Source organism: Doryrhamphus excisus, chromosome 16, assembly GCF_030265055.1.
Source record: "Doryrhamphus excisus isolate RoL2022-K1 chromosome 16, RoL_Dexc_1.0, whole genome shotgun sequence".
NCBI classification, from domain to species: domain Eukaryota; kingdom Metazoa; phylum Chordata; class Actinopteri; order Syngnathiformes; family Syngnathidae; genus Doryrhamphus; species Doryrhamphus excisus.
This window is the reverse complement of record NC_080481.1, coordinates 12,647,730-12,670,690: the sequence shown is the minus strand read 5'-3', so window position 1 is coordinate 12,670,690 and position 22,961 is coordinate 12,647,730. Positions and strand designations below refer to the sequence as shown.

General features: G+C 44.2%; 1 protein-coding gene across 3 annotated transcripts in view; it reads right to left on the bottom strand.

Moving 5' to 3' along the window:
• The window catches only part of LOC131104650 (IQ motif and SEC7 domain-containing protein 1-like), a 110,380-nt gene that overhangs the window by 47,115 nt on the left and 40,304 nt on the right, over positions 1-22,961 (bottom strand). The window contains exon 1 of one of the 3 annotated variants that reach the window (XM_058052049.1): positions 7,539-8,321. The exons of 1 other annotated variant lie outside the window; for it this stretch is intronic. In XM_058052049.1, the coding sequence (XP_057908032.1) occupies positions 7,539-8,002 (464 nt within the window). In that variant the 5' untranslated portion in view covers positions 8,003-8,321. Of the gene's footprint in view, positions 1-7,538; positions 8,322-22,961 lie in introns of those variants that run through there. One more of the 3 variants, XM_058052054.1, reaches the window with a different exon arrangement.

The following is a 22,961-nucleotide window of genomic DNA, read 5'->3' as shown; positions in this document are numbered from 1 at the left end:
AAATTATTACGTTTGATTAATGTTCATGTTAAAGGTTAAATAACTGTTAATAGTTATCCTCCCTATCCGTGTGGAAGTGGTAAGTTTTTGGCTATTTAAGTTTAAAGGAAATAACTTGAAGGCTACCGTTTAGGTCGCTAGCTCTCGAGTTTGCGAGTTAGCATGTGTCTCAAGACCCTGCAGTTGCGCAATATGTTGTAAATAAAAAGAGTATAAATGTGACTATAGTCGTGTTTTGTCATGTCTACAGGGCTCTAATAATGCTTTGTTCATTTTAATCTGAAAAAAATAATTTGTGTACCCACCAACTATATGTGGTTTCTTAAGTTTTTATTATTTGCCGTTTTATTATTATTATTATTATTACTGATTGATTGATTTTCTTTATTTTTGATTTGCTTATTTATTTTTCATCTTATTTTGTGTAGAAAAATAAAAAGTAAGATATTTGAGAACAGTGGAATGTTTTATCAGAGCATTTCTTGTAGAAAATTGGAACCAAAGCAAAGTTTTTTAAATTTTTTTGTTTTTAATAAATGCCCAGACCCAGACCCAAGATCCAGTGGCCCCCAAGTAAATTGAGTTTGAGACCCCTGTGCTAAAGGAATGGATTATAAGCCTTAATGTGGGAATATTTCGGTCTTGGGGTGGCAGTCAGTCATGAAAAATAAAGTATTTAGTGTCTTGGTTGACCATAGGCATCATCCAACAGTAGAACAAAATCCACCATGCTTACCTTGGTGTTAATCAATATCCACGCGGAACATATCACAGATCTAAAGGCCATAAAAGCACTAGCTGTGTAGTTAATCCTGGTTAAGAGCTGCATGACAGGCTCTTATTGTCTCTATGCTACTGCTGCGGCATTAAACTGCAGCACTCTTGACATGGGCCGATATTGAGCACTGCAGCGCCGGGACCCCACTTCTCCCTGGGACTGACCCAGTCAATCAGTGATAAACTGCCCTAAAGGATCCGGCCATGACCTTCCCAGAGTGATGTGCAGTCCATAAACACTTGAATAGAAAATGGCCATCTGCAGAGAATTATCTTGTCATTGCTATTTCTCAAGGAGGATTCAGGTTGTTCACCACAGACTTGATAAGATAACACCAGCGTGCAAATGTTTACAGCATTGCAAGGAGATTTAATCAATGTGACTAGCCATGAAATTAATTAAATGCCATCTTTGCAATCTGATAGAAGTGAAAGAGAAAAATAGAGGGGAGGGAAATGGAATATTTTGACAAAGAATACCCAACAAATCCTGGACACATGAAGTCAAAATGAAGCTTGTGTGAGGGACAGCTGGCCTGATAGGATGTGTTGGAAAAGTTCTCCCCCTGGTGGCACATTGAGGTATCGTCCACAACTATAAGCATTTATTTTCATTTTCTACTGCTTATCCTCATAGGGTCGCGGGGGTGCTGGAGCCTATCCCAGCTGTTTTCGGGCGAGAGGCGGGGTACACCCTGGACTGGTTGCCAGCCAATCACAGGGCACATATAGACAAACAACCATTCACACTCACATTCATATCTATGGACAATTTGGAGTCAACTATAAGCACTCATTCATTCATTCATTCATTCATTTTCTACCGCTTTTCCTCACGAGGGTCGCGGGGGTGCTGGAGCCTATCCTAGCTGTCTTTGGGCGAGAGGCAGGGTACATCCTGGACTGGTGGCCAGCCAATCATAGGGCACATATAGACAAACAACCATTCACACTCACATTCATACCTATGGACAATTTGGAGTCGCCAATTAACCTAGCATGTTTTTGGAATGTGGGAGGAAACCGGAGTACCCGGAGAAAACCCACGCATGCACGGGGAGAACATGCAAACTCCACACAGAGATGGCCGAGGGTGGAATTGAACCCTGGTCTCCTAGCTGTGAGGTCTGTGTGCTAACCACTAGACCACCGTGCCGCCTCAACTCATTCATTCATTTTCTCCCGCTTTTCCTCACGAGGGTCACGGGGGTGCTGGAGCCTATCCCAGCTGTTTTCGAGCGAGAGGCGGGGTACACCCTGTACTGGTCGCCAGCCAATCACAGGGCACATATAGACAAACAACCATTCACACTCACATTCATACCTATGGACAATTTGGAGTCAACTATAAGCAGATAAACCTAATATAAAATATGGCGGCCTTCAGTGTGGTTATCCTTTTACTTCTTCACTTAAAATCAAAAACCGGAACGTGTCCAAATATGAAGGTGTAGAGTAGGTTACAGCAAAGGACGAGAGGCCAGAATAACAAAAAAGGGTGATATAAGAATGGAGAGAAGAGAATAAACACCTCCACCTTAATCTAGCTGGTTGGATGGACCATTCTGTGCAGTCCCAGCCAACTGTAATATGTCTGAAGGCCTCTCACACCCTCAGGCTGAGGGATACAACGGAAGGAGAATGATGTCATCCCTGTCAAGGACTGTCTCTCGCATGACGGTTCACAAGTGTACATCTATGGTAGGGATCAACACACATAGTGTGAAGTAAGCAAATACAGCACATGCAGACAGAACAACATGATGAGCGACGTCGAGGTAATATGACACAACATGGCTGCTGATAAATATATCTGCTTCTTCCACGCCGAAGGAACAGATTGTTCTGGAGAAAGATGCATCTGTTTGTGATGCTCTCTCCTGTTCTTGGCAAAGACAGTGTCTTATTATGGGCTGTTTCAAGCTTGGGATGCATCAGAAACTTTAACTCACTGCCCTTGAAAAGCAAGCACAAGTAGTCGGCTTGATCGTTTTGTAAGTCAGCTGCCCAACACTCGGTGAGAGGCTGCCGATGTCCAGCTGTTGATGCTTTGGTGTGCAGACGACACGCTGTGTGAGCCGGAGCCAAAGCCTAAGCTATTTTGGTAAATGCCAAAAAGCCACTGTCACGTTAGAAGGGGTGGCAGACTACAGGTTGCTAGACTGAGTGACGCTGGTTTTCTATCTCAGCAGAAAGCCTCTTGATCCTTCTGTGATCCTATCTAACATGCTTAGGACCTCATTGCTATGTGGTGGAACCGTGAGGCCGCACAGTGGAGAAGTGTTCAAAACTGATCCAGTTGAGTTTGTAGTCTGTAAGCTCTTTTTTTTTGTAAACGTCATTGCAAAACCTGTATTTGTTTTTTTTCCCTCCATAGTTTTGCTGGTCATGGGTTCAGCTGGGTTCAGTGACATGAAATGAGATCGAGAGCTCGGAGAACTGGCTTACCTGTAACTTGCGTGTTGGACTCGCTGGCTTGTTATGTTAATTTAGCCAATGCAACATGTTTGTTTTTATGCTGTTGAGTAGCTAGATAAGACCAGAAAATATAATATAGTCGTCTCTTGTTTATCAAGGTTAATTGGTTCCAGACCCGACCTTAAATTTTATTTATAAATGGAATACGTATTTGCACAGAGCATATAAAACCTGTTTATGACCTTATACAGTACACAGGTTTTTAACATTTTTTACAGCCCTCTAGACCTGAAATAACACCCCATAGTCACCTTTATGCTTGTATTACCCAATACAACAAAAATAATAAGTGAAAATAAGACATACACGACACAAGCATTCTATGGTAGCTATGGTATCATCAATGTAATATTACTGACACCTACTACATATTATCACATCCGAGTACACGGAATGCCTTATGTATGTATTCAGCCATTTTTGTTATTGAAAATGCTTAATATAGACATGTAGAATCTGCTTAAATTGGTATATTTCTTAGTAATGCTGTATTCAACCACTAAACAGAACAATCTTCGAAACAATCGATGCGCAAAGTGACAAGGGATTACTGTAAATTGTCATTCTTGTGATTGACAGCCTATCAATCCAAAATGCGCCCCCCACCTCTCACATTAATTTAGCTGGGATTGACTCCATAAACAGGATATTTTTCTTTGACTTTGTTATGTTTGAACATTTCATAGTGAATGCTGGCGGTCAAATGTCTGCAAATTTGTCAAATTCAATAAAAACAAATGAGCTCTGAGTAATAACAGTAAAAAAAAAGGGGGTGTGAAGTTATAGTGATTGGGATTCATTAATTAAAGTCAATAAATTCTTACAGTTACTGAAGACGTGTAAAAATCCCTTCAGTATAAATCAACATTGCATTTACTCCCAATTAAAAGAAGATTTAAGAGCAGAAAAGACCAAAATGTTTTTTTTTTTGGTGAAGTGAATGTAAATTACAACGTAATCAAATCATCGACCAAACGAACAGCGATGTGCATGCTGAATGATCATCATGACGGTACTATACTGTATGTGCAGCAGCCATGTCAGCTGTAGTCACGTTGAGCAGTGAACTGTCAGAGCAGCTCGAAGACAAGTGAAAAATCAAAGAGGTTGTTATGATGGCAAGAGCTGTACATACACAGCATGTTTCCACGCTTCAACAAATGATTCACTTCCAGCTCTGCAGAATTTTGCCATGGGATTTTCACAACATGCACTGATGCCATGTGAGCTGACAGCAGGCTCTGTGCCAGCTCCGTGTATGCGGGCAATGCAATGAAGTGCAGTTGGAGCCCTATGCAAGAGCACTTGGCATTGTGGAGGTTTATTCACAGCATTTTTTTTTTTTTTGCAGTGATTGCGCTTTGTGCTTCCCCTGTAAAAAAGGTTCTGGTATCAATTCAGGAGAATGTGCTGTCAGCTGTGGTGACGTACTTGCTATTTCATCAGCACTGTCGTCATTTGAGCAAGGAGCGCCGCATTAAGATGCTCTAAGCTCAGCATTCCTGTTGTAGCGCCTTCTCAGCATGAATACCATCTAATAATGTCAATGAATGTGTTCATAAAATTATGTCATTCATCAGTTTACAGATTAAATAAATCTCTGTCATAATGTATTGGTCAACAAAGCAACATTTATTCATTCATTCATTTTCTACCACTAATCCTCACGAGCGTTGCAGGGGGTGCTGGAGCTTATCCCAGCTGTCTTCAGTACACCCTGGACTGGTCGCCAGCCAATCACAGGGCACATATAGACAAACAACCATTCACACTCACATTCATACCTATGGACAATTTGGAGTCAATTAACCTAACATGTTTTTGGAATGTGGGAGGAAACCGGAGTACCCCGGAGAAAACCCACGCATGCACGGGGAGAACATGCAAACTCCACACAAGAGATGGCCGAGGGTGGAATTGAACACAAAGCAACATCTAACATAACAATATAGACTTCCATCCATCCGTTTCCTATACTTACAGTATCCTTTGCTTATTCTGTTGCAAGCTTGTCATCATGACCCCGGATCATGTGTCTGAATACATCATATTGTTTTCATAGCGCTATATATATCAAAATATATAAATATAGTTTAACATGTTTTTAAATCGTTAGTTCATACTGACTGACCAAACAAAAAAGGCAGCGAGAGGCCTCTCTAGACTTGTGACAACTCTATGTTGATGAAGAATCTAATGGATTGAATGATATGGAAAGAGATTGGGAGCTCGGTGAACTTGCTTACCGGTAACTTATTTGTTGGACTCACTGGTTTGTTATGTTAATTTAGCCTCCCAAGCCTTCTTCAATGAACGCAACTTAATAGTCCAGTGTGATAAATGTGTTTTTTTTTGGACTGATGTGACTGATACTAGCGACATATAATTAGTACAATACGGTACTTACTTACACTTACTTGTGTGGACTAGCCAGAACACTATCACAAGTCTAATATCTACAGTACATATGTTAATTTTAGTCTGGATGACAATGATTGTACTATGTTTACTCAACTTTTTTGTTTTTGTTTTTATGCAAACAAAATATTTGTAATATCTGTAGGTGACTGACCAATTGACCAAATTGTACGTCCTCACCAAATTAATTGACTGCTTTGTTGTTCCAACTCGCAATGTAGTGTGCATTGTTAGAGCAAGAAAACTCAACAATGGTTGCTATAAAAACTCAAAAGACGCCTCCCATCCTGTCATATTTTACAGTACAACCCGAGGCAGTGTCTGCCTCCCTTCAGGCTAAACTAGTGAAGCATGTTTAAAGGCAAAGGCAGCCTTCAGCTAAGCCCTAGACTTCTGCTCTTAGCCTCTCAGCGCTGCGGACTCAATATTAGAATTCCACCAGGAGCTGACCAGAGAAGACAAAATGACATTTAGAACAGATCAGGCCCATTTCTGCTCCCAGTCCTCATTAAAAGGAGTACTGGTCCAACATATAGAGCAGCGGTCTGCTTGATGAGATGTCAAGCCAACACATTAGTGTCCATCTGCAGCTTGTGCCCCCCCTGTCCTTGAACAACAGAAGATGTCAATTTCCACCTGTCTAAACTAGGCCTGGTCACGTTACTCTTTCAGGGTTGCAGCATTCAAACCAAATGGTGAAAAAAATTCAGGCATTCATTGGAGCGCTGATCTTTGTTATGTAAGTTTAGTCAAGAATATTCCCTTCCGGTCCTGGAGTTGACTGGAATACAAAGTGTCTAAAATGTCACTGTTGTTTTCCATGTGTTCTTTATGTAGTGAGCTACTTCCTAGTTGATGGATTATAGTCAAGTAGTTGGCTGGGTACAAACAAACAGAAAACAACATAACCTTTTCTGTCAGGCATTGCAGATTTAAAAAAAATAAAAATAAAATAAGCAAGAATGATCTTTCTAATCAAGCATGCAATTAAAGCCTGCATGACTGCACACATGGAAACATGGTAGATTCAAACCAGCAAACTGTATTAACTGTGAAGAACTCAGTGGAGACCCGTGAAGGTCTCATATATTCATTTGGTTGACTGATTCCCACCTATGCGATTAGATTACGACATAACGAGGGTAATAGGGCTGATAAATATGAGTGTGAACATTTTACAAAATGGTCACATACACGCTACATGGTTGTTGAAAAGTCCACACGAATGTGAGCTGTAGACTGCAAGAATATTACAGGCGTTGTGCACTATAAAAAGCAAGTAGAGTTTGTACACAGGGACATCGAAACATAACTCACAAAACTCCAAAACAAACACTGCAAAATTGCATGTAGAGATGTTCTCAGATGTGCGTTGGCAACACACAACAATGCAATATTGTTTGCATTGTTTGTGGCACTCATGCAAGAGAACCAGTATTTATTAAAAAAAAAAAAAAAAAAAAAGGAGCTGCAAGGAACCCATGTGCCCAAAAACGAAGCGTCAATCTACAAATGAGTCATTTACCGCAGCAATCCGACACTCAAAAACAGTCGTCTGCATGACGGATGTCAACACAAAACCACACATGGTTTCATTTATTCTCCAATCTTTGCATTTCACTCACTCATGCATGCAATCGTTCCAGCTCGCTGCCCCTCCCCAGGACAGGAGACGTTGTTTACCAAGCACACCGAGAGGGAACGTGAGAGGACAGAGCAAGGTCTGGATGCCGTACGTGACTCAGCACTGAACACTACAGACAGGATGTAGCTTCCACCACAAGCCCCCCCCCCCACACCGCCTCACGCCTCCATGAATGACCACTCCACCAGGCGACTGCCGTTGTGTTGAATATGCTACTCACATGTCATACAACCGGTATCCGATGGCGGAGCCTGGTCTACTTGGGTGGGACCCCGAGTCTCTTGTCCGTCGGGGGTCCGTGCTGCTCACCACAGCGCGCCACACGCTCGGCTTGTCCATCCTGCCTGTATGCTGGTCAATGGGACTCAACGGTGGGACGGCGTGGACACACACACGAGGCTCACTCACATTCACTCTCGCTCTCACTCGGCCAGTCACAAACACAGGCTGCCAGGGAGCAGTGTGCGTGATGTAATGAGGAGCATCCAAGAGGTAGCTGAAAGGGGGGGGTGAGGTTCTAGTGATGCTGGCGGAGGAGGAGGGGTGTGTTGTAGACTGACTGACAGGGTCTGATGAAAGTGGAGCTTTAAAGCATGTTGGGTGATGTGAGGCGGTACCCAGGGAGGCAGCCTCTCCGAAACCTGCATGGGAACTAAGGGAAGATTTATTGCCTCTTACACGCATCAAGGTACACCCCTTCCCTCCCTCTTATATCCTGTCAGTAGTAAAGTCCTCATCAAGGCCACCCGATTGGCTCCTTGGTCTCCATAGAAACAGGAGGATGTGTCAGAGGTAAGGCTCATTATCATGCTTTTTCTCTTACCACCACCCATTTTGTTTTCACTCCCTCTCTCTCTATTCTCCTCATTATAGGCTTTTTCTTCTCATTTCTTGTCTTCTCGCATACCCACCCAAAAAAATCTCCACTCATCCTTCTCATCTTTCCCAGTTCTGAGACCAATGTGGTGTCATTCAAAACAGACGAGGCTATCCAACCCAATGAGGGCAGATGCGAGGATGCTGCATGGATGCAGTTAATGTAGTCTGCAGAGCAACACAAATAGACCAATAAGCAAAATGATGAAAATGTGACAAATATAGCCTGTAATTATGGTAAATCATAACCAATTACTACCAAAATACCAAAACTCTGAAATAATGTCACAGTAAGACATCGTCCAAGATACCATAACTATGGTAGAACATATGAAAACAAAGAGGGCAGGACAGAAAAGTCACCATGGAGTAAAGGGACTAGGACATTTTGAGACACACTGCTGCTGATCTCACAGTCTCTGAGGGAGGATGCATTACATCGGGGCGGATTTGAAGTCACTCGGTGTGTGAGGAAGAGAACTGAAGCTGAGGCGACACATCTTTTCAGACCTTTGCTGTTTTCTTAATGAACCTGTGTCGTTGCTAATTGCGCATGTACGTCATCCGAGTGCAATTACACTGCTTGTGTTCCTTGTAATTATCGAGGATGAGTGTTGATCCCTCCATTTTTGACGTACACCGATGCATGCGTGTGTGGTTTGCATGTATTGCATAGCTGTTTGATACCAACAATACGTTCCTACACAATGGATTTGATTTTTGGCATGATTTTTAAAACATAACTTAACTGAGATTAATTGATCTATCAGTCAGGAACATGCTATAAAGTCATTTCTAGAGCTTTGGGACTCTGGCACACCACAGTGAGAGCCATTATCTGATACCAACAATATGTTCCTACACAATGGATTTGATTTTTGGCATGATTTTTAAAACATAACTTAACTGAGATGAATTGATCTATCAGTCAGGAACATGATATAAAGTAATTTCTAAAGCTTTGGGACTCCAGCACACCACAGTGAGAGCCATTTTCTCATACCGACAATACGTTCCTACACAATGGATTTGATTTTTGGCATGATTTTTAAAACATAACTTAACTGAGATGAATTGATCTATCAGTCAGGAACATAATATAAAGTCATTTCTACAGCTTTGGGACTCCAGCACACCACAGTGAGAGCCATTATCTGATACCGACAATACGTTCCTACACAATGGATTTGATTTTTGGCATGATTTTTAAAACATAACTTAACTGAGATTAATTGATCTATCAGTCAGGAACATAATATAAAGTCATTTCTACAGCTTTGGGACTCCAGCACACCACAGTGAGAGCCATTATCCACACATGGTGAAAACATAGAACAGTGGTGAACATTCCCAAAAGTGGACGGCCAACCTAAATTACCCCCAGAGTGCAGTAATGACTCATCCAAGAGATCACATAACATCTTGATCTTGCTGCCATATTGTGTCTTTGATAACAATCATTTCTTCAATGTGGGTAAAAAAATTTAAAAAGGTTAATTTATACTCATGGTGTAGTATGTTAGTGAAAAGGGACCTATTATGCTAATTTTTCAACCATTTGTATTGAGTGTTGTATTGAGTATTGTGGATTCCTGTAGAGCAGCTACACACAATAACCCACACAGAATTTTTTTTTAGATTTTCCAAAATCTGCACCTATTCGAGCTGTATTTTTAATTTGATTTGTGTTTCCTGCCAAAATATTTAAAAACGTTTTGATTTATTCCACCCACGGCCCAACTCCAGGCTGTGATTGGTCACACGCCAAAAGTGGTTCCTAACTATGAACCATATAAGGAAGTCCGTCCCTCTGTGACATCACAAAGGGGCAGTTTTACCACGCCTTTTCAAACCGAGTGTTTTCCGGGTAGGTTCTGTTGCATGTCACATGTTGACTTGTGTTTGTTTGCCACCATAGGTGATGTAGTTGTCTGGATCGCTGCATATGAAAAGCGACTTAAATCATCAAAAGGTCGTCTCAGATTGACTCAGATTGCCAGCTTTTATGTTACACTTTATAGTAAATACTTTGGAAGCAAATGGAGGGCCAAATTCAAATGTTTGGCGGGCCTGATGTGGCCACTGGGCTGTCGTTTGCCTACCCCCTGTCATAGCCAAGGTTCTATTTCTAATGTCAAAACATATATGGCCCTAATGTTGATGACCCCTCTTTCTTTCACACCTTTTTTTCTTCTCTCTCTGCACACCTGGATTCAAGCTTGATCTTGGGAGGGGACTTCAACTTGGTATTTAATCCAGATTTAGATAGGTCTAGCCCAGCTGGGGGACATCGTGAGTCTCAAGCAACAACAACACTGAAAAAATATATGTCTGATTTTGGTCTTTGTGATGCTTGGCGCTCTTATCACCCTACTCACAGAGAATATACGTATTTCTCACCAGTGCACCACACGTACTCCCGAATTGACTACTTCTTAACAAGTAGCTCAATCATTTCTGACATATCAAATATTCACATACACCCTATCATTATTAGTGATCACGCACCAGTCTCTCTCTTTCTCACTAACCAAACCACAAGTACACCTACTAAATGCTGGAGATTTAATACATCATTGCTTAAAGACCCAGACTTTTTAAACGACTTTGAGAGAGAGTGGACAATGTTTTTAGATTTTAATGACCAACCGGGAACCTCGGCTTGTGTTCTCTGGGAGACAGCAAAAGTAGTAATGCGTGGGAAAATTATCTCCTACTCATCATATAAGAAAAAGAAAGAAAGATTATTGGAATTGGAATTGGAGGAAAAAATTAAACTCCTTGAAACCGCTTATGCAAATTCACAGGATGAGAATACTCTGAATAATCTTAGAAAATTGAAATTAGATTTAAAAGAAATTACTGATAAGAAAATTCAGTTCCAATTACAAAGACTACGTTTGGAGAAGTTTGAACATGCCAATAAATCTGGAAAATTCTTAGCTAACCAACTAAAACTCAATAAAGAAAAAAACTCTATCTCCTCCATTAGAAACTCAGAAGGTAACATCACTCACCTTCCGGAGGAAATTAATTCAGTCTTTAGGGACTTTTATAAAAGACTATACACACCTCAGATTAACCCTTCTGATCCAGACATTGAAACATTTCTAAGTACCATAGAATTACCAAAATTAGAAAAAAATCAGGTGACAACCCTGGACTTACCCATTTCACTAAAAGATCTTTATGATGCTCTACAGGAAATGCCAAATAACAAAGCACCAGGACCGGACGGGTTTCCTGCCGAATTTTATAAAACATTCTGGTCACTGCTAGCCCCAGTTTTTTTTAAAATGGTTCAGGAAATAAAAGAAAATGCACGCCTACCCCCATATATGAATTCTGCTACAATCAGTCTTTTGCTAAAATCAGAAAAGGACCCAACATTACCTTCCAGTTATCGTCCAATTTCACTTATTAATGCGGATCTTAAAATAATATGCAAAGTATTAGCTAGAAGACTGGAAAAAGTTACCCCTCATATAATACATCCCGATCAATCAGGATTTATCAAGGGGAGACACTCAGTTAGCAATGTACGCCGCTTAACCAATCTGATTGATCACTCTATCATCCATAATTTGGAAACCACAATCGTCTCACTAGACGCTGAAAAGGCATTCGACAGAGTTAACTGGAAATTTCTCTTTGCAACCCTACAGAAATTTGGCTTTGGCGAGTCATTTAGAACGTGGATCCAAATATTATATAGCATCCCAAAGGCCTCCGTTCGAACCAATAATCTGATCTCTCCAGAATTCACTTTACAAAGAGGTACTAGGCAAGGTTGTCCACTCTCCCCCTCATTGTTTGCTATCTTTATTGAACCTCTTGCAGCTGCTATTCGACAACATGGAAATATTAAAGGTATCCAGACAACAAATGTTCATCATAAGATAAGCCTTTATGCTGATGATGTGTTACTCTTCCTAAAAAACTCACACTTCTCACTTCACCAAGCTATCACACTCATCAATAACTTTAGCACCTTCTCGGACTACTCTATTAACTGGTCTAAATCCATAGTATTGCCCATTAATTTCGTTTTCCAGAGCACCCCCTCTATACCACTGCGTTCAGGGAATATCAGGTATTTGGGCATCAACATTTCCTCCAATCTGTCAGACCTGATCAGCTTGAATTATACCCCACTGTTGAAATCGATTGAGGATGATCTTGAACGTTGGAGAACTTTGCCGATCTCTCTTATGGGCAGAGTGTCCACTGTGAAAATGATGATATTACCAAGGATCAATTATCTGTTCTCTATGATCCCAACCAAACCATCTATAACTTGGTTTAAGTCATTAGACTCATATATAAATAAATTTCTTTGGAAAAATAAGCCAGCACGAATAAGCCTAAAAACATTACAAAAATCTAAAGAATGTGGGGGCTTAGAACTGCCAAATTTCTCCAATTACTTTCTGGCAAATAGGCTACAGTATATCTTAAAATGGATAAAACCTAACCCCTTGGATCAGTTATGGCTAGACATTGAACAATCATTTAGCCAAGAAATCCCCATCTTTAACTTACCTTTCATAAGTCAAATCCTTAGGAAACACGATTGTTTTAAAAGCATAAATATTAAAACCACTCTGACAGCTTGGTGGGAATTTTTAAAAATAACCAGGTCCTCGCTCAATCCTTGCCAGTACACTCCGATCTGGAATAACCCGGATATATTGCTTAAAAAAAAACCCTTGGATTCTACAACATGGCATGACAAAGGAATAAGTTGCTTGGAAAATATCATAAGGGGGGGAAAGTTTGTGTCATTCACTTACCTTGTTACACAGTATGGGTTAAGCCAGAATACATTTCTTGAATACTCACAAATTAAATCCATAATTAGAGCTAGGTTTCGTAACATATCTTGGGAAAGCTATCCCACCATTGACCAATTCTTAAACATATCCGCTCCCCAAACATTATCCAAGTTGTACATTCTTTTGTCAAAGTGTGACAACACCGTTGGGGTCCCAGTCTCCAAATGGAACCTAGATTTATCTACAAGCTGTGACCCTGAGTTCTGGAAGCAAATATGCCTTAATTCGTTCCGTTTAATAAAAAATCCCAACCTACAGTTGGTTCAGTTCAAAACCATTCATAGAGTACACTACACAGGGCAGAGAATGTTTAAAATGGGTCTAACCGACTCTAACATCTGTGTATACTGCCCAGATCATGTAGTAGATGATTATTTACACTCCATGTGGGCATGTGCCCCCATTAGTAATTTCTGGCAAGCAGTGTGCGAGGACCTTTCTTTGGCACTTGGGACCTCTATTCCTTCCTCACCTGTATTATGCTTGTTGGGTGATCTTTCTACAGTCAACGTAGAAACAAATCACACACAACTCCTCATCACAGCGTTAAGCATTGCCAAGAAAACCATTCTTATCAATTGGAAATCCAGAAAAAAACTGAACATAGCCTCTTACAAAAATCTTCTGTTAGATCATATAGCAATTGAGAGAATGTCTGCTGAATCCAAAGAACAACTGTCAGAATTTCAATCTATATGGGCTCCAATAATTAATCTCTTAAATTAATCTCTTTTTGTAATTCTCGAAGGGCTGAGTGTGCCTGTCTCTGCCCCTGGCGGTCTCGTTCCTCTGGCTTGGGGCATGGTCTTGGTCGCCGGGTTGCCCTGGCGTCTGGGGGGTGAGCGGGTGGGTGCCGTGTATCTCTGTCCCTTCCTGCTGGGCTGACCCCCTGGAGGTTCAGGTGGGGGTTGGTGGGGGGCTGTCCGGATCTGGGGATGGGGCGTGGGTGGGGTGGTGGTGGTCGTCCCGGGGGTGGTGCAGGCCGTCCCTCGGGGTGGTGGGTAGACGGGGAGCCGCATCCTGTGGGTGGTGGGCGCCTGCTGCTGCTGGGGGGGGCCTGTGTGCGTCCGGTGGTGCTGGTTCCTCCGCGGCCTCCCTCGCCCCTGGGGGTGGGCCGGGTTTGCCCTGGGTGCTCTGGCCTGGCTACTGTGTGGGACCGTGGGGTGTGGGCATGGGAGGCTTTGGCCCTGCCCTTGGTGTGGGCACGGGTGGTTATACCCCGCTGCCCTTGCAGAGCCTTCCCTCTTAGGTATGTACATGGCTATATATGTGTGTGTGTAGGTATGCATGTATATATTTATTATTATCATATCTAAAATAGTTAAAAGATCTAAATTATTAGAAAATATATTTTATATAAATTATTATATATTAAGTATCAATAGTAGTATCATTATTATACATACATAACTATCAATAAATATTATTATTATTACTATTATTGTTATTACTATTATTGTTATTATTATTATTATTGTTATTATTATTATTATTATTACTACTATTATTATTATGGTTACTATTATTATTATTATTATCAATTACTTTACTTTATTTTTATTTATTTATTTATTTATTTATTATTATATTTTTTTTTATTTATTATTTTTATTCTCAATTTTAATTTTTGTGTATGGTAGGTGTATGGCCCCGGGTGGGGCGCCTGGTAAGCTCATACGGGAGGGGGGGTCTCGTTTGTGCAGCTTGGGCTCTGGGTGGGGAGGTGCGGTGCTGGGGTGGGGCATTACCTGCTTCCCTCCCTTCGGTGGAGGGATGGCTGGGTTGTGGTGGATGTGGGGCGGGCGGGTGGGGGGCTGGCTGTGGGTGCGTGGGTAGCGGGGCGGATAGCGGTGGGGGTGGTGCTCTGCGCGGCGTGGGCCGGGATTAGCGGGGGGCTTGCTTGGGGGGCGGGGTGGTGGGCTCTGGGTCGTGGGGGGGCCTCGACCAAGGGTTGGGGGGTGGGGCTGGCCGGTGGCTCACGGGCGGCCCCTGCTATTTGCCGGTGTCTGGTTGGCCCCTTCTGTCTCCGGTCTGGTGGCGGTCTTCCCGCCTCCGGGGTGTCCTACTTGGCGGGTCCGTGGGTGGATGGGGGATGTGGTGGAGACGGGTCGGCGCTGTGGTGGAGGGTGGGACTGGGGGGGGCATTCACTTTTTGCGGCTGTTGGGGTATCGTCTGCCTGGTGGGCTCTGCTGCCTGGTGTGTGTGTCTCTGTCCCGCCCTGGCACTCTTGGCTCACGAGCCCGGGGGGCGGGGTTGGGCTCTTCCCCATGCGGGTCCCGGTTCTCCTGCGGTCTCTGTGGTGTCACTCCCTGGGCTGCCATGGTGACGGATGTGTTGCCGGGGCGCGGTTCCTGCTGTTCTGGTGGTTGTAGGAGCAGCCTCGGGGCGTGTGGTTTGTCCGCGGCTCCTGGTGGTCCGGGGGTGGCATAGCTGGCTCAATCTCTGGTGGGGCCCTCCGGGGGGGAGCTGGCAGGCCGGACTGGCCGCCACGATGGGCTGGGTGGGGCCCGTGGTTGGTCCTGTGGCCCAGGGCTTGCTCCGGGCGGCTGGCTTGCCCGGCTCGGTTGGCCGGTAGTGCGGGGTGGGCGTGTGTGGGGCCCCGATCCTCCCTGCTGCACTGCACCACCTCACATACATGTAGGACTTTGGGGGGTGGCCTGCAACTGGTTTTGCCGGGGGCGAAGGGTTTCCTTGCGGATGCCCTTTTGTCCTCGGCATTCCTCTGGCTGGTCACCCTTCAATTTTAACCGCACCTTAGACACTCAGTTCTGGGGGGGGTCTGGGCAGGCAGGGGACCCACCTTTGCTCAGCTTCCTTCCACACACACACACACACACATACACATACACCACACACATAGGTCAGCCCTATGGGACAGGCCTATTTTTAATTGCACTATCTACACAATACCATCTTCACACACACAGGTGTAGCGGGCTGGACCGGAGAGCCTACTGCCTACCCCCGCGATTGGCCCGTTGGCTGCTGGGGCTTGGCGGCTCGCTCGGGGTGCCCTGGGCTGCAGGATATTTTGGTCTGGTCTGCCTGGCCTTCCTGGGGGTCCCGCTGGAACCAGCTGACGCCAGGGCTTGCCCTGGTGTCATGGTTGGCGCTACCTCCCTGGATCTGTCCTGGGTCGCGGGCGCCAACGTGCCCTTGGGGGGGCGTTCACCGGCCTCCAGGCAGTGGGGTCCGCGCTGCTGGTGGCCTGAAGTCTACGGTGGTGGCTTGGGGTTGTTGCGCTGTGGTGGCTGCTGCGGGGACCGGGCTGTGTGTTGGGAGGGGACCTGATCCTGCTCGTGGGTACGGGGGCCGGGGTGGCGTGTGGGGATGGGGAGCATGCTCCTCGGGGTGGGGCCTGCTGGGGGGGCGGTGCTCTTTCGGGCGTTTGGGTGTCTGCTGCCACTGGTCCTATGCTCTGCCGCATCGCTGTCCCTGTCTTTGCCCATCCCCAGTCTTGCCTTAGGGCTCGTCGGGGATGGTTCTCCGGTACGTGGGCGGAGCGCTGCTGGTTCTGGGGGCGGGGGGGGCTGGCCCTCCCGGTGGATGGTGGGGTCCTTCGGGGGCCTTGCGCTGGTCTTAACTCCTCGGCTCTGGTGCGTGGCCTCCCCGTGACTTGGAGCTATGGCTCTCCCTCACGGGGGTGAGCTACCCGGTGGATGTCGGCCGGCGCAGTGGAGCGCCTCACCACTCGCCTGCTCGCCCCCTCTGCTTGCTCATGTGCGGGCCTCCTCCCCTCGCCCGCTCCTTTGTCTGCCACACTGCAGTAGCCCTGATGCCGTGGTCGAGGGGAGTCTGGGGGTGCTATGCCTTGGCGGTCCGTACCTCCCTGGGCTCGGGGCCTGGTTGTGGGTCTGGGACCCCTGGGTCCCCCACCCTGTGATGCCCCGGACGCCCCACCCGGGGACGTCCACAGCATGTGTGTGTACTGAGTGGATGGGGTGTGCATGTGTCTGAGTTTATTTTATGTATTTATTGTTTTAAATACTTAGATAATTAATGATTAGTTTTATTATAATTATATATATATGTATATATATATGTATATGTGTGGATGTGTATGTGGGTATATGGCCATGTAGATATACGGGGGGGGGGGGCTCTGCGGGGGTCTGGCGTAGGGTGTTCCATCTCAACCGCCCGGTCCTCCATAGGGCAGTGTGCCCGGGCCTCTTCTGTCCTGGCCGGGGCGGTCCTATGTCGGTGGTCGGGCCTGGGGTTACCTGGGGCGGGCCGGGTTCTGCTTCCTGGGGGTGTGTGGGAGGCGGGAGGCGGTGCCTCCGGCCGTGGACGGGCTCCCTTCCGGCCGGCAGGGGCACCCCTGTGCCCACGGGTGTGTGGCCTTCGATGCCCTTCTGCCCTAGTAGGGTATGGTCTCCCGCTGGTCTCGGGGGTGCGGCTCTCCTCCGGCCTGCTGGCGCCCTGTTGCCGGTTGGGATTGCTCCTCCATGGCCTCTTGCTGGTCTCTTCGGGGGGTTGCTTCGGGGGCGGGTCTTGGGGAGTCGGCCCTGGCTTTGCCCACACCCACGGGGCCGGAGGATCTCTGGCGGTGGGGGCTTGACCTGGCTGCGCGGGGCGGGGTTTGCTGGGTGGTAGAAGGCAGTCTCTCTCCTTTTGTCATTCTCAGTGACAATTACACATTCACACACTCGCATTCACATACACAACACACCTCCATATGGGCACTCACAGCACATGGGTGCTTCTCTATACAATCTACTCTCTTATCCCTGATGTTTATATAGTATTGGTATGCTATTATTACAGTAATAATGATGTCAAGCAATGAGATTTTAATTACTGTAACTGTATGGTTGCAATTGTGTTTACTATCATGGGTCATGTCCTCATTGTTACTATTGCTATTGGTAAGTTGGACTGTTTCATTCCACTGATATCATCTCCAGTGTGACCCTTAGCCATCATTGACATTTAACTGTTCTGTTTGTCACTGTTGTTGTTTTGGGAATTCTTGTTGCTGCTGTTTTTGTCTCTCCCTCTACTGCCCCCCCCCCCCCCCCCCCCGACCCCACCTTTCTCTTCTCTCTTCTTCTTTTCTGTTCTTCTTCTTGCTCCGGTCCGGTCGTCCCAAATGGCATAACAAAGACATCAAATAACGGCAAATAAAATTTCATGGTACAGGGAAGTTGTAGCCAACACCTTTCCTGACACAGAGCAAATCTGTCTAGCATGTAAGGGCATTTAGATCAACAATACTATCTGCCCCAATGGCTGGACGGGACAAAAAAAAAAAAAAAAAAAAAAAAAAAAAAAAAAAAAAAAAAAAAAATCTAATGTCAAAACTGGTAACAGGTACAAAGATTCCACTGTGTCACACTAGGATGACATCACATTGTTTAAGTCGCTGGTTCAGCAGACTGCAATGGATGGAAAAGGTCAATGAGGTTTTTGCTATTCCAAACATGACAACCTAAACTGAACTTTACTTCTTGGAGGAAACACGGCTTTTCATTCCTCTATTCACGGTTTTAATGATATATTTGGTCCTGGGAGTTATATTGCAACAGACCAGCAAGGTTAATACATTAGATTCAGCCGGATGACCTACAACATTATTACCATGTAGCCTTTCTTAGAAAAGAATCGGTAAGGTCACACTTGTTCTCAAATGGGTATTTATATGGGAAATGCTTAGTCAGCAGTTTGAATGTAGGTCTCAGGAGTCCTGATCCAATATCACACAACTTATAACTGCGCCAAAAGGAAGGAAAGGTACTTCCTGGCAGTGTTTTCACATGCCATCATTCTCAGAGCAATAAGGTGCTCTAACCTGTGTGGTTGACTTGGAGTCAATTATTTTTGTGAGCAAAAAAAACAAAAAAATGTTCAAGATGATGCATGCGGTAGTTGTCAATCAGGGTGGCAATAAGGATAAATTAATTGATTATTAACAATTAAATAGAAACAGGAGACAAGAACATTCCAAAGGGGATATAAAAGTACAAAAAATATGAATTATTCCCAGTTTTTATTTGGCATCTGTGGATCCAGTAAACCCACATAGATTTAACGATGCATTGCACAAAACCTCTGACGAGTTGTGCTCTCCGCTAGGTACTGTATGTTCAGTCTAGCAAGGTAAGTCAGTGGGGGAGGGGCTCACGTTGGGACACCGTTAGCTGGGTGAGTTAGCAGTCGGGGCACACAGACACCGAAGAGCTGTGAGCTAAGATGCCGTTTCAAATCGACAAAGCGCGTTATGTGCATGGTTTGAGTGAAACCCAAATGTACACGCTCTGAGGCATCCACAGGCGTGCATGTGTATATAAAACACACAAGTACGGGACAAATTTAACATGTCATCATATTTTCTACCCAAGGGTACTACCCCCCCAACCCCAACACAGGGCGGATGTGGCCTTTTTAGATGTACACATCTTTACCTACAATGACCTCATGTTCACCCTACCACCATATGCTTGCTTTAACCTATGTGCTGCTTTACTTGCATACACAAAGGAATGTGCACTAAATGCACAAATTATGACCGCTACCATTATCAGTTAAGCAGTACAAAATACACAATATAGAAAAATAAACAATATAAACAACCCAAGTATTAACAAAATCAACAGTTTTTCCCAGAGTTATATACAATACATCATGTAGATAATATGAAACGAGATGAGATATATGACCAGTCTATACACTGAGATCTTGCTATTGAGTTAATATGAGGCATTATGGAAATACTTCACATAGAACTTAGTATATTGCATTTAGAGCCCTTAATATTGCACATGGAGGTTAATCAGATATTGCACAGTGAATGGAGTCTGGAGTAACTATACTTAATGTAAAAAGCAAAGTATTACACAGATGTACATAGTGGTGTAGAAGTCTATTGGGAGCAGTGCTGGTTGTACAGCCTCGTTAGGATTAATTGACAAATTAGATCAAGATTAAATAAGAAAACCTTCGGCAACCAGCTAGCCACTTCGCTTCCGAGAGCTTTACTCCGTTTTACTTCCTGTCAGTTTGAGTTAAGTTGAAACTCTTGCAGGTTCCTTGTTAGTTTTGTTTTATCTTCAGTCGCTCCTGATGCTCATGAATGAGACCCTTGAAGGTTAAAATGAGGGATATCATTTCCTCATCATTTATTATTTACATGTTGTTTTCCTGCTTCTGTGATGTGTATGTACCTGAAACAATATTCTAGGTGTCCGAAGATGGAATTTCAAAATAAGCAGCCGAGTGGAAAGTGGGCAGCCCATGTCAAAAGTGCCCTGGGTTTGAATCCCCCTGACCAGTGTATTACATCACAGTTTATGTGATGCCCTTGATACAGGAGCCTATCCCAGCTGATTTTGGGCAAAAAGGTGGGGTACAGCCAATCACAGGGCACATAGTCCGAAATGGAATTTCAAAATAAGCAGCCGAGTTGAAAAGTGTGCAGACCATGACAAAAGTGCCCTGGGTTTGAATCCCCCTGACCAATGTATTACATCACAGTTTATGTGATGCCCTTAATACGGGAGCCTATCCCAGCTGATTTTGTGCAAAAAGGTGGGGTACAGCCAATCACAGGGCACATAGTCCGAAGATGGAATTTCAAAATAAGCAACCGAGTGGAAAAAGTGTGCAGCCCATGACAAAAGTGCCCTGGGTTTGAATCCCCCTGACCAGTGTATTACATCACAATTTATGTGATGCCCTTGATACGGGAGCCTATCCCAGCTGATTTTGGGCAAAAAGGCGGGGTACACCCTGGACTGGTCGCCAGCCAATCACAGGGCTCATATAGACAAACAACCATTCACCCTCACATTCATATTAACCTAGCATGTTTTTGGAATGTGGGAGGAAACCGGAGTACCCGGAGAAAACCCACGCATGCACGGGGAGAACATGCAAACTCCACACAGAGATGGCCGAGGGTGAAATCAAACTCGGGTCTCCTAGCTGTGAGGCCTGCACGCTAACCACTAACGAATCTCATATTGACCAAAATTAAGTTCCCAACTAATTCATGGGAAGGCGTTCGGAGCACAAAATGTTGTAAACTAAAGTGTTTTACACAAATCTCCTACAGTATGATTGACAGGTGCTCAATCTCGGGTGAAGTCCACCTTTTGCTGTCAGCAGCGATAGACGGCGGCTTCTGTGTGACCCTGAGCAGGATAAGTGGTATAGCAAATGGATAGATGGATGGATGCCCTGATACCACTTGGCATCACTAAAGTGGCTGCCAGTCTCTGCTGAATTGCTTGAATCCAGATAGCAACAGCAACTTCTGTTTCGTAAAAACCCAACATGTCGCTTTTTTTTTTTTTTGCCCTTGTTTAGGGTCAGCCAGCTTACCGGGATCTGTCTTATCAAGCTGAGACAAGACACGCTGCAGTGTGACATGCATGCCTTTGCACAGTGTGTATGAACAAGAGCCCTGCTGGAATAGTCTGAGTCACAAGCCTTATCTTCTCCCGGGGGCTGCTCCACAGGGAGACCGGATCATGCTCAGGAGACACAGTGTCGCCGTGACAACAGCCACTTGAGTGCTACAAGTCACCAACCACAAGGTGGCAGTGCATCACCTCAGCTGAGTAAACACGCCTGATGCGTTCAGGGTCACCGTTAGGAGAACATGTCCTTCAGATTCCAGTTTGCAGAGCAGCGAGGAAAAAGCACTTAACTTTTTTATAATGTAAATAAAGCAGAAGGTGTATTGAGAAGGCCTGAGCTTATGAATATGAATTAATCCGATATTATGGCCAGTTCTTTTCTACCAACTTCCAATAAGGCTCAGTTCTTTTCCAGCTTGATTGTCCCCCAGTGGACAAAGGTAATGGTTGGACGAGGGTGGTAAGGAAGCAAACAATGTCTTTTCAGAATAGTAGAAACTGTTATTATTGCTTCCTGTAGATCAGTGCTTCTCAAATAGCGGGACGGGTCCCCCCTGGGGGGGTTGAGAGAGGCAATTTGACTCTTGAATATGCTTGCATGCTCTCCATTTTGTTGCATTTTCCTGGTTTCATTTTTAAGTTTAGTCTATACCAGGGGTCTCAAACACGCGGCCCGCGGGCCAAATGTGGCCCCCGCCTTGATATGAAAGTTTAATGTTAGTGCGGCCCGCGCAAGTTTGATATGGATACTGTATGGTATCATGTACCCAGAAAAAAATTATTATGTTTGATTAATGTTCATGTTAAAGGTTAAATAACTGTTAATAGTTATCCTCCCTATCCGTGTGGAAGTGGTACGCTTTTGGCTATTTAACTTTAAAGGAAATAACTTGAAGGCTACCGTTTAGGTCGCTAGCTCTCTAGTTTGCGAGTTAGCATGTGTCTCAAGACCCTGCAGTTGTGCAATATGTTGTAAATAAAAAGAGTATAAATGTGACTATAGTCGTGTTTTGTCATGTCTACAGGGCTCTAATAATGCTTTGTTCATTTTAATCTGAAAAAAATAATTTGTCTACCCACCAACTATATGTGGGTTCTTAAATGTTTATTATTTGTCGTTTTATTATTATTATTATATTTATTTATTTATTACTGATTGATTGATTTTCTTTATTCTTGATTTGTTTATTTATTTTTCATCTTATTTTGTGTAGAAAAATAAAAAGTAAGATATTTGAGAACAGTGGAATGTTTTATCAGAGCTTTTCTTGTAGAAAATTGGAACCAAAGCAAAGTTTTTTTAATTTTTTTGTTTTTAATACATTTTGGGGGGGGGGGGGGGGTGCGGCCCAGATGCGGCCCAGTCTCACCCAGACCCTAGCTCCAGTGGCCCCCAAGTAAATTGAGTTTGAGACCCCTGGTCTATACAATACAGATAAATGAATAAATATGATGAGTTTCTCAAATTATGGGATGGGAAAAAAATGTCTGTCCCTAAGAACTGCTGTAGATTAAGGTCAACACTTTTGTCCACTTGCTCCCGTACATCTCCATGTCATGTCTTTGTACAC